We start from the raw sequence: 12,180 nt of genomic DNA on the forward strand, positions 1-12,180 counted from the left end.
TACCCTATGTTTATTTCCTGAACATTCCTCTTCAACCTTTGAACTCAATTCACAGTACCCTTTGAGATTTGTCAGCAATCTTATTATCATCCCTCAATAGTCAATTCACTTCCCACTCACAAAAAGAAAAACATTCCACATTTGTGGATTTTCCTCAAACCTCCAATATCCTCCGGCCTTCCCTCTCCCTCTTAACAGAAAACATGCTGTGTGCATCAATAAGACTGCACAAACCATTAAGGGTGAGGCTCAACTTTTATGCCAACTGTTTATCCTTTCTCTGTCAGCATTCACTCTTGTCTATTTATAATAATGTATACAAAAAACTAGAACAAAGATTTACCTACAAAAATATTCACCACAGTGTTTTCTAAATAGCTAAAAACTGGAAACATCCTACATAGCCAGTATTAGGAAAATTATTGGATACACTGCAATACATCCATACTATGGCTTACTACAGAACTGTTTAAAAAGTCACTTTTCCCTCAACATGGAAACATTTCCAGTTTATAATCTAGTGGAAACAGGAGGCTTCAAAACAGAAAAAAAAAAAAATCTGAGACCATTTTTCTAAGTAAAGAAATAAAAGTATCTACAGGCCTAAATACTAAAATATTCAGCAGACCAAGCGAATAGGTGATCCTCCTGCCTCATTCTCCAAAATGGTTAAGAACTAAGGGCTCTGTAATTTTTGATTTAGGGGAAAAAAAAAATCAGAACAGTTGAACCAATAAAGATTCTACTTTTTTGCATTCTATAAAATAGAAAAATCTAAATACTGAACAAATATAAGTACAGTATTAAAGACTACTAAAATTAAAATGAGGGGGCTGGGGATGTGGCTCAAGTGGTAGCGCGCTGGCCTGGCATGCGTGCGGCCCGGGTTCGATCCTCAGCACCACATACCAACAAAGATGTTGTGTCTGCCGAGAACTAAAAAAACTAAAAAATAAATATTAAAAAAAAATTTTTCTCTCTCTCTCTCCCCTCTCTCACTCTCTCTTTAAAAAAAAAAAAAAATGAGGATGAAGTAGCCGAGTGCGGTGGTGCTCACCTGTAATCCCAGCGGCTTGGGAGGCAGAGGCAGGAGGTTAGCAAGTTCAAAGCTAGCCTTAGCAATTTAGCTAGGCCCTAAGCAACTCAGGGAGACCCAGTCTCAATATATATTAAAAAGGCTGGGGATGTGGCTCAGTGGTAAAGCACCCCTGGGTTCAATCCTCATACCAAAAAAAAAAAAAAAAGGATGAAGTATGCGGTTATTATTCATTTGTTATAAATTAAAACATAAACTTATCTGAGAACAGAAAAGGTTTTCTAATACACATAAATATTTTCCAGTGTTCTTCAGTTTTGAAAAGACCTATTTTACGCTGCAGGGGACATTTTTATACATGATAGCCAAAAAAGTCTAGGTTCTCATCTACAGGAGAACAGATAAGGTGAATAAACTGTAGTACATTTATATTAGGAGCACTACTCAGCAATAAAAAGGAACAAGCTTCTGTTAAACATAACACCACAGATGAATCTCAAATATATGCTGAGTGAAAAGGCATAAACTGAATATATGCCACATGACTATTTATACAAAATTCTAGAACAGGGGAAACTAATCTATAATGAAAAAAATCAGAACAAGGATAAGAGAATTACTGTAAAGGGTAAGAGGAAACTATCTGGAGTGATGCTGATGGTATATCATATGATGAGTGTCTACTACATAGGTGGATGCATTTATCAAAACCCACTCAATAAATCGCTTAAGGTTTATGCCTTTAGAACTATAGATAAAAGTTGGACTGCTGAAGTGTTTAGCAGTGACCTATACTGATGTCTATAACTTTAAAAAGTGCTCTTTAAAAATGTGAACAGGTAGAGGGATGCATAGATGGAGACATAATTAAAGATTGCAGAATTCATGTGAAGGGTACAATTTTTTCAATTTTTCTGTATGTCTGAAAATTCTTGTAATAAAATACTGAAAACCTTTGTTGACTTGCAAAAGAAAACACTACATGGCTAAATCTGTATATTCAAAGGCTGCAAAAGCAATAGAAACTCTACTAGTTTTTCAATTGCTCAATGATTTAATGACTCGGAATAATTTCTCAAAGGATAGCTAGAAAGCATCCTATCTGTAAAAAAGAACTGAAGAATCAATTGCTATTTTTGTAAATTCACAAGCTTTTCTACAAGTTGACAATATGTCTGCTTTCTTAAAGAAGGTTCACATAGAATAATAAATTCATTCAACAAGTTTTATTCAGAGCGTAATATGAGCCAAACACAAGAGCACATACCAAATATATGCTGCTCAATAATTCAGAACCAGCCCCTCCCCTCATGGAACTTACAAAGTAGTGAGATGAAGGGAGCCATCTGAGACAGCAAACAAGTAAACAAAGATACAAATTGTTTGTGTAGTAGGGTGGAATAAAGTTACAGAATGAAACAGTCATGGTGACACATGCCTGTAATCCCAGTGGCTTGGAAGGCTGAGACAGGAGGATCCCAAGTTCAAAGCCAGCCTCAGCAACTGAGCAAAACCCTAAGCAACTCCTGTCTCTAAATAAAATATAAAAAGGGGGCTAAGGGTGTGGCCCAGTGGTCAAGTGCCCCTGGGTTCAATACTGGGTACCAAAAAAACAATCATAGAAGAATATTAAAAAGGGGAAGTAAAACAAACAAATTTATATGGAGAATGAGCTGCAGATGGGCAAGAACAGAAGTCAAAGAGCAGAGAAAAGGTTAAGGTAGTGATACAGACAGAAAATACCATGGAGTAGGAAGTGAAAGGAAGGTCTGAGGTATTCTGACAGTGGAACTGGTAAGACTGCTCCTAAGTTGAGGGGGAGGGATGGTATTGGCATCTAAAAATAAGTCCTTAACTAAGATGACAGAGTAAGAAAAAAGGGTTTGGGGATGTTGGGGGTTTTAGTGGGGGAATTCAGAGTGGTTTTGGACATGACAGCTCTGAGGTGCAAATCAGAGGCTGGGAATTAGAGGAATACTGATGGGTTCTTTAATTTTACCTGAGTGTTTATAACCCAAAAATTAGTGGGCCACACTCCAGATTTTGAGTAAGAATGGGCTTGCACTTGTACACATTTTTATCACTGTCAAGTAATGTCAACTAGAATGAGAACCTCTCATGTATATAAATTCTTTTTTTCAGTGCTGGGAATCAAACCAGGGTCTCTTGCATGGTAAGCAAGTGCTCTACCACTTTGCTATGCTTCAATCTTATGTAAATAAATTTTAAAGTTCTATTTTGTCACCTATTATTATTTTATTTACTCATTTTAATTTTGGTACTAGGGATAGAATCCAGGGTGCTTAACCACTGAGCCACATCCCCAGCCATTTTTTATTTTGAGATAGGGTTGCTTAGGGCCTCACTAAGTTGCCGAGACTGGCCTCAAACTTGGAATCCTCCTGCTTCAGCCTCCTGAGTTGCTGGGATTACAGGAGTGTGTAAACACACCCAACTACAAATATAACTCTTCACAAAATAATAATAATAATAATATGTTGAGCAGCATGTTATAATAATGGTTTGATTTAATAAATCCAGAGCTATCTAATCTCCTCCAGACATACAGCATTACAAAGGGAACACTGCTATAATTAGACATTCTTTCAAATGACATTTACTCAAGCCATTCTGAAGGAGAATACCCTATTTCATAAATATTTTCTTGCAAAATACTCATGAAATATCTCACAAATGAGTAATTCAAGGTTCAGGAAGATGAAGAGTCTTGCCCAAAGGACACATAATCAGAAACAACACTGAGATTCAAAATCAAGATAACACCAACTCCAATCTGTTCTCAAACAACACAAAAATGCTTCCCACCCCAAAGTTCACCATCTGTGACATGCCATGTACAAAAATAATTATAAGAAGATAAAAAGAGGTGTTTTACTTAGGAGAAACATAAAAGGTAATCAGAAGGAAAATTTTCTTAAGTTTCCTACTTAAATTCTAAAATTGCAGAAATTGTAAATTCCACCCTTGAAAGCATCCCCAAAAGCTAATGACAGGAAAAACATCTGAATTCTACACAAAAACATCTGACTTCTACAGTGCACAACTTCTCCACAAACTTAGGCAGCCTGCATAGTGATTTTGGCTTCAAAGAATCCTGTATAATTCCCAGCTCATCTATTTGCCTAAGGTCACAAAACAAGTCACTAACAGCTAAGCCTCATAAAGACACAGGGCTTGGAATAAAGAACCTATATGTACACTTAATAAAGTCATTATCAGTTGTAATTATTGTAAAAGAACATATGAACGATAACCTGTGGCTGAGATTTCATTTTAACACAGAATGTTAGATTTTGCTTTAATTTAATTATATATTTCAATCTACCAAAATACAATAGTACTACTGTATTTCCTAAAATGTTTACAATCCTCTTTGCTAATCCCCCACACCAGGTTCCATCCCTTGACTAAAAGTTCAGGGTCATTCACCCTTCCACAACAGTTCTAATACTTTTGGCTATTTATATTCACAAACTACACTTTAAGTTCCTTAAAGGCAAAAGCTGTGTCTTGTTCATTGCTCATCATTCATTTAACATTGAGTTTATTTACTTGGCACTGACCTAGGTCCTGCAAATACAGCAGTGACAAAGTTCCTGCACCATTAAAGTTTATGAAATAACAAAAACATTTAACAAATGAGTACATGTATCAGCAATAAGTACTATTTAAAAGAGAGCAGGAAGCTATAGTATGGTAAGAGCTCAGGAAGTTGCTATTTTACACAAGTTTAAGGGAAAGCCTCACATATACAAGAAACCTTAAGTGGGGCAAGACCACGGGTATCTATAGGGGAGGCATCACGGAGACAGGGGGAAGAGCAAGTGCAAGGCACGACAGCAGAAACAGTCCTTGTTGGGAAGATTATTAAACAGGCAAATATGTGGATGTTTGTGGGGGTAGGGACAGAGACACATGGGAGGGCAGGCATTAGGAGTAGAGTGACATGATCTGAAACAATCACTCAGACTTCTGTATGGAGAATAGAAAATAATGAACAGACGCAGTGAGCTTCATTAGAACATTACAATAATCCAAAAGGAAAGGAATGGTAGCCTGAACCAAAAGAGCAAAGATGGTGCTACTGACAGCAGTAATGATGAGCAGAATTTGCTGATGGACTGGATATCAAGGGAGAAAAGAGAAGAGGCAAGGAGAGCTTTTAAAAGATTTGGGAAGAGCAGAATTGCCTTAATTGAAACAACTGTTAAAGAAGCAATTTTATTTCCCCAGAACCCAGCACAATGCTCAGTATATACCATAAACTCAAATACTTGACAATTAAACTGAATAAACTCCCAAGATGAAGCAGGTAAATTTAAATGTCTTAGTTTTGATTTGCTCTAATAGTCCTTCAGTAGTGTTTGTTAATTACATTTAAAGAGACTTAACCACAATCACACGGTTAATTGCAAGTGCTAACATAGAAACCTTATACCGGGCTACAACAATTAATCCTAACATCTCAAAAATCATTCTCAGTTTTAAATCTACAACTCTTTTGGATACAAAAGAAATCGACTATTAAAGCTTTGTGACAGCCTGAGGATTCTTACACCCAAAGTAATTAACCTGTTCGTTAATGATATCATATTCCTGGAAGGTATAGTGGTGCAAAGAGAACTCCCTAGGCCAGAATTAATTGAAATCATAACACTTCATAATAAATTTTCAGAATGCGACAAGACTGAACAAGTCCCTTAATAAACTAAGCTATCAGCATTTTTTAAAATAACTCTTTGTAAAGCTCAAACAGTAAGTCCCTTCGAAATAATCTCAATGAAAAACTAAAATCTGCTGGAGAATGTGAAATTTAGCACATCTTCCCCGCACTTTGCCTGCCAATTAGAGCAACTGAGCGTCACTGGGGGAATAACTGGGTGGCCTCACCTTTGGCACGTGTCTGAGTAGCATTACGGGATTTTCTAACCCAGCAGCTTCACTGTACCCACGAAGAACAAAGTTATCAGAAACACATTGGAAGGAATTCTCCGAAAAATAAAGTTACTATCCTTTCTCCCTTCCGGTTTACTTTTAAATTTTTTACTGAAGCTTTAAATAACACTTCTCTCCACAACAGTTTCCCTACTGCCCCACCCTCACCTACTGTGATTTAAAACAAAAGTGTGCTTACAAACTTTCAGCGAAAACATTGCTTTAAAAACAGGTCATTCAGAGACTGGTCGTGCTGAATTAAGCAACAGGCAATACTTTCCTTGTTCCTATCAGTCAAAGGCCTTGAACCAACCCAAACAAATCTGCGAAATGCCAGCCAGATTCCCCGTATCTCCCCCGCTCCCTCCCCGCAAAGCAGGCCTGGAAACGCCACGGTCGCTGGAAGCCCAGCTGAACAGAAAAGAACCGGTGGTGAGCAAAACAATGATTTTTGGAGGCTTGACAGTTAGGAGCCTGATCTGCCACCACCACCTAGAAGCGAGGGAGAGCCGGGACGGCCGCGGTGACTCTCGGAGTGGGGCGCACACATCCTCGGCCCGCTCCCGAGCTCCGCGCGCACAGAGGCACAGCGCCCCGGGTTAAGGGGCGCCCAGGGGTGCCCGGGCAGAGCACGCAAACACGCCGGCGTGCCCAGCGTGAGCGCGGCGGCTCCGGGAGCGGCTAGCCGTTCGGCCGGACCCCGAGACGCTGGAAGCAGGGAGGGACACCCAGCTAGGGTCTGCCCACCGTGGGGAAAAGACTGGACAGGCCACAGGTGAAGCCCCTCCCCCCAGAAGGGGCCTAGGAAGCGGCTGCTTCCCGGCCGGCGGGCGGGGACGCGGGGGCGGAGGCGCGGGCTGCTGTTGACTCCGACTGGGGAAGCCCTGGAGAGCAAAGGGGGAGCCAGAGGGGAGGGGAGGGGCGCCAGGGGACAGCGGTCCTCAGGGGCGCGAGGCGAGCCGGGCCGGCGGGCGAGGAACCGCCGCTCCCCGCCCCCACACTCACCATGTACAGGGTGAAGGGCAGGCCGAGCAGAAAGAGCCACAGGTAGAGGTGCAGCGCGTTCACGAAGGTGGCCTGATGCGGGTCGTAGTACCAGCCCCCGCTGAGTGCGGCCCACACCCCCTGCCGGAGGATCTGCAGCGTCTGCGACCCCATCCCCACCCGGCGCCGCCGCCGCCGCCGCCGCCGCCGCCGTCCCCGCCCCGGCCCCAGCTCGGCCTCGTCGCCCGAGCCTGCAGCTGCCCGGTCTATCCCCCTCCCGAGCTCCGGGAGAGCGGGCCGGCGCCGCGGCGGTCGCTAATGCTGCTGCAGGAGGAGGAGGCAGCGAACCGGGAGGAGGAGACCGAGAAGGAGGAGGCGGCGAGCGGCGGGGCGGAGGAGGGCAAGGAGGAGGAGAAGACCGGCCTCCAGAGCGCCGCCGCCATCTTGTCTCCTAACACCCGGAGCCGGGGCCGGAGCCCGACCCGCGGCCCGCCAGCGCCCCCGCCGCCGCCGCCGCCAGGACCCCCGCCGGCCGCCAGTCCTGGCCCGGCGAAGGAGGCTCTCTGGCGCCCGGCAGGGACACGGAGGAAGCCGCGCCCCCTCGGGCTCCTCCTCTCCTTTCCCTCCGCCCCCAAAGCCGGCTCCCCGCGGGTGCGCGCAGCGCCTCGGCCGCGCGGGCGCCTCCTGCCGGCCCCCGGGAGAAGCGTGTGCGGACGCGGCCCCGTGACTGGGAGAGGCGCCCTGGAGAGGAGTGGGGGATCCAGGTGACCCCATCCCGCCCCCCCCCCCGGTAGATGACTGGCAAATCTATTTACTGATTCCTCAAAGGGGTCTTTTTGACTCCGAAATCAATAGACCTTACCGTCAGAAAAGCATCCTGACTGATATTTGCAATATCGTGAAAGACCTAGGAGCAATTGAAGCTAAGGTCTGAGAGAGACTCACTGAAGGCCTGGAAGAATTAATTCTTGAAAAATCACAAATGCTCCCACATTTGAGAAGGAAGTGTTTTGGCCCTTGGAGCTGTGCAACTTGGATGAGAAAAATACTCAAATCCCAGACTGGAAGGATTTAGTACTTCCAAGGATAAATAAATTAATAGAAGTTGCAAGAGATATAAAAGTATAGAGCAGGCAAGTTATCTTTTGTGCGCTGTGACTTTATTTTTTAACGTGCTATAGCTAGTAGCCATTTTTATCAATGGGCCAATCTAAATGGGGTTGAAAGAGTTAACTGTGACTCCACCCCAAGTTACAATAGGGTCTTGTACTTCTCTTTTTATAGCTGTAAAAACTGAGAATCATTCTTGGCTCTGTGTAGTGTTTGTAGTGCATGTCTGATCTCACTGAATGAAATTTTTAAAAAAGAGTTTATTATAGCAATTAAAGTACTCCACATTCCCAAATTAAAGTTGCTATAATTAATGAGGGAAGCAAGAAAGCCAAAGGAACTGGTGACGTTTTAAGGAGAGTAGTGAAAAACCATCACAATACCTCCAAGTGCTATGCCACTTTACAGTTGTTCAAACATTTTCACACCCATTTCATTTGATACAACACTATTGTGGGCAGCATAGAGGCTATCCTTGTTTTATGAATGAGTGAACCTACACCTCAAAAAAACTTAAGTGATTGCCCAGGTCCTCATAAGTAATAAGTGGTTGAGAAGACTTTAAAACCCCAGTCATCCTCATTGTAAACTGAACTTTCAAAGTTTACTTTTAGGCATTCTTCACCTATCCATACAGGTAAAAGTTTGAACTGATTAGCAGTTTCTGGTTACCTGTGCTTGTGGTCAGCATAAATGCTGTCCTCCTAGTGTAGTTGGGGGACATCATGTCAGGGCTTGTTAGACACAAATTTCCCAAGCACCATTTCAGAGAAGCTGTGGGGTGGGGTCCAGCAAACTGTTTTGATAAGCCCTCCATGTGAAGAAGACAAAAAATGAAATAAAATAATCCTTCCAGAGGATCCTAGTGGACATTCAAGGTTGGAACTACCACTGTAGAACAACACCCTCCACAGCCTTGATTTATTTTTTTATAGCAGCAAAGTTCTTGAGTTCCAGTAAGACACCTTTAAATGAAGAGATGTGAATGATCACTAGCCAAAATATATTTTTAAATGTGTCTAAAAGCAAAATTAAGATTAAATAATACAAGTTTACAATTAAAGTAGTGACTGTGGGGCTTGGTCACAGACACAAGGTATTGTCAAGTTTTCATTTGTTTCTCCTAAAGGAGACAGGAAAGCTCTCTGAGAAGGTTTTGGAAGTGATCCCAAGCTTTCCAACACAAAGAAAGATGTAAACAAGGATAAAATTCCAATACCACATCAGTTTCCACAGCAGCAAACATCCACTGTGGTTTAATATGGAAGGATTAACTGTAATAAGGGTGAGGTAGACTGAGAGAAGTGGAGACTAGAACTAGATACATCCATGGAATGAAAAGCAGACCCAGCTGGCGTGATGAACATTCAGCCAGAAGACAGTATCTGGAGAGTATGGATCCGGCAGCAGGCCAGGAAGGCAGCCGGCAGCAGGGTGGTTCCACACAGAACGTAAGTATTGTAAGCCATTGGACAGCTGGAACACAGCCTGGAGAAACCCAGGAGCAGGCAAAAATTAGGAACTCATAACAAGCATCAAGAAAATGTCTTGCTGATAGCACAGTCTCAGCCTCAGTTTTTCCAGGTGCAAATTCAGATCCTCAAGCTGATTACGGGACAAGTGTTGGGGACTCAGGAGAATAAGACAGACATCCAAAGGCCAGATATGGAAGACAGAGTGAGACAAACAAAGCAGAATCTTACATAGGACATGGTCCATATTACACTGAGCATGATAGCCTTATACTGAGGTCCCTGAGTGTTAGTACAGAACTCTAATTCCCCTTCAATATGGCTGCACTTGAGCCAAGAGCATAGAGATGGGAATCACAGGGCATCAGCCACTGGGTGAAAGAGGGACAACAAGATGGATAGGCCCAGAAGGTGTCTGGTAGAAGCATCTTGGAAAAATGCTAATTAACTAACTTAGGGAGTTAGCAACTAAAATAACCCAAGGAAAAGGCTGACCTTTCCAAGTGACTGACTCAGTCATCAGAGATTGGGTGGGGGGGAATCTACAGTGCTTTTTATCTGTAGCTTTCAAAATGTGTAGGACTCCTACCACAACAAGCTTCCTATTATAAACAGAGCACTAAGGCACAGAGAGGTTAAATGGTTTGCCCCAGGTAACACTCTCTAAAAGTAAGAGCAGGACAAAAATTAAGAGATCTAATTTGCTAAGTGTTTGGCCTCTGAGCCAAGCATAAAAGCCTTTCATAGTGTTACACTTAGCATGTCAAAGTTAGCAGCCATGACATACTACCAAACCACCACCTGACATTTGCTCATCTTTCAGCTAATCCTATTAAAATTATGTTTCCTGACTAGCTCATAGGCCCCTTGAGGACTGGGAATGCTCAACAGCAGATGCTCTCTCCTGCCTGAAAGGGACAAAGCTGCATAGGCAAAACCTTTTAATAACCCCACCCAAACCCACCCGGGAGCAGAAGCATCCACACTGCAGTTCTGTCAGTTATACATAGTGGCAGTTATCTACTTCAGGGCCTGTGTGTCCTGCTAATAGGCCCACTGCAGAAAACATCCGTGTTTTCTCCAGGCCAGCCCCTCTTCTTTGTCTTAGTGAAACCAACATTTTCCAACCTGCTCAGGATTGGACCTTCACATACTGACCCCCCACCCCCCGCTGCCATGGACTAGACTTCTATCATTTTTCCTCTACCCGACCCTTCCTTAATGTTGCCAAATCAGCCATCCTGGTGGATGCCTTCATTCACTCATGCCCAGTAGCTCCTATTGCCATCTCTCCTCTTCAAAACCATTGGACCTTCCACCAGCAAATGCATCTCCCTAATTCACTTTTTTTTTTTTAAAGAGAGAGAGAGAGAGAGAATTTTTTTAATATTTATTTTTTAGTTTTCGGTGGACACCACATCTTTGTATGTGGTGCTGAGGATCGAACCTGGGCCGCACACATGCCGGGTGAGCGCACTACCGCTTGAGCCACATCCCCAGCCCAATTCACTTTTCTTAAAGGCTTTTAATTTCCTACAGTTTCCTACAGGACTAAAGGCATGCTCCTTAACTTCCTCTACTCCCCAGCATGAACCCTTTCAGTTGGTGAATATCAGCACACTTATTTTTACCTGCCCACACATTTATTAATTCGGCCTCTGCTCTTACAGATACCAAATGCCTCACCAGAAAAACCTTATCCCTCTACCTGCCTACTAAAATCCACAATGACTACTCCAAACTCATTCATCTATTTTGTGAACAGCCTAGAGCTCTCACATGTTCCACCCATTTAGCACTTAATTGTGTGCCACACTGAACTGTATCTCTCACACTGAACTGTATATTCCTTGAGGGCAAGGACTTCCCAGCATGCCCCAGGTTCCTAGCAGAAAGCTGTTAAGATCAGAAGCACAGAAACCAATGACTTTCCAATTAGAGATTTTAATCTATTTTAGCATTCATTTGGTAGCTCTTCAACATTTAAAAGTGTTTCACCAGTTTAGATCAGTTCAAGAAAGGGGAAAAAAAAATGAAATAAAGATGACGAGAACTTGGAAGAGAAGTGCCCTAAAACTATTTCCTGATTCTCTTTTTTGCCATTTGCTATATTCTACTTCATATCACATCAGGAAAATAAATGACAAAAGAGGGATGGAAAGGAGAGTTCCAAATCTTACATAACATAAAATACCAATATCTGGATATGGAGCTAAACAAGTAAAAGTAGAAGGTTTTTTTTACTACATAGGAGATTATCCTTGGAAATCTCAGTTCCTTTTTTTTTTTTTTTTGAGGTGTGGATTCTATATGATGAATACTTTGAAACATGTTTTAATTGACACTAACTAGTTCAAAAATATTTGTTATAGTTTTGTGTCATTCTGAGAGTATCTTCTGTTATATCTCAAGAAAAAAAATTCACTTTTCTTAAATTATCATTACACTTTCAGGGTAAGACAATGAAAGGAAAGGAGAAGTATATAGGATATTGCAATACTCCCCCAATATTGGGAAACCCTAAATCAGTAACAGTATATTCACACACTGTTTTTCATCTTTCAACAGTAAAAGATTGCTCTATGTCCATCTTGTGTCTAATGTATTAAATACATCATTTTA

General features: G+C 42.4%; 1 protein-coding gene across 5 annotated transcripts in view; it reads right to left on the reverse strand.

Moving 5' to 3' along the window:
• Positions 1-7,150, reverse strand: part of Pcnx1 (pecanex 1) — a 144,757-nt gene extending 137,607 nt beyond the window's left edge. For all 5 annotated transcript variants that reach the window (XM_026402363.2, XM_026402355.2, XM_026402344.2 and 2 more), the window contains exon 1: positions 6,998-7,150. In XM_026402363.2, the coding sequence (XP_026258148.2) occupies positions 6,998-7,150 (153 nt within the window). The remainder of the gene's footprint in view (positions 1-6,997) is intronic.
• Positions 7,151-12,180: the final 5,030 nt, after the last annotated feature.

The sequence above is a fragment of the Urocitellus parryii genome, chromosome 6, assembly GCF_045843805.1.
Source record: "Urocitellus parryii isolate mUroPar1 chromosome 6, mUroPar1.hap1, whole genome shotgun sequence".
Taxonomy (NCBI): domain Eukaryota; kingdom Metazoa; phylum Chordata; class Mammalia; order Rodentia; family Sciuridae; genus Urocitellus; species Urocitellus parryii.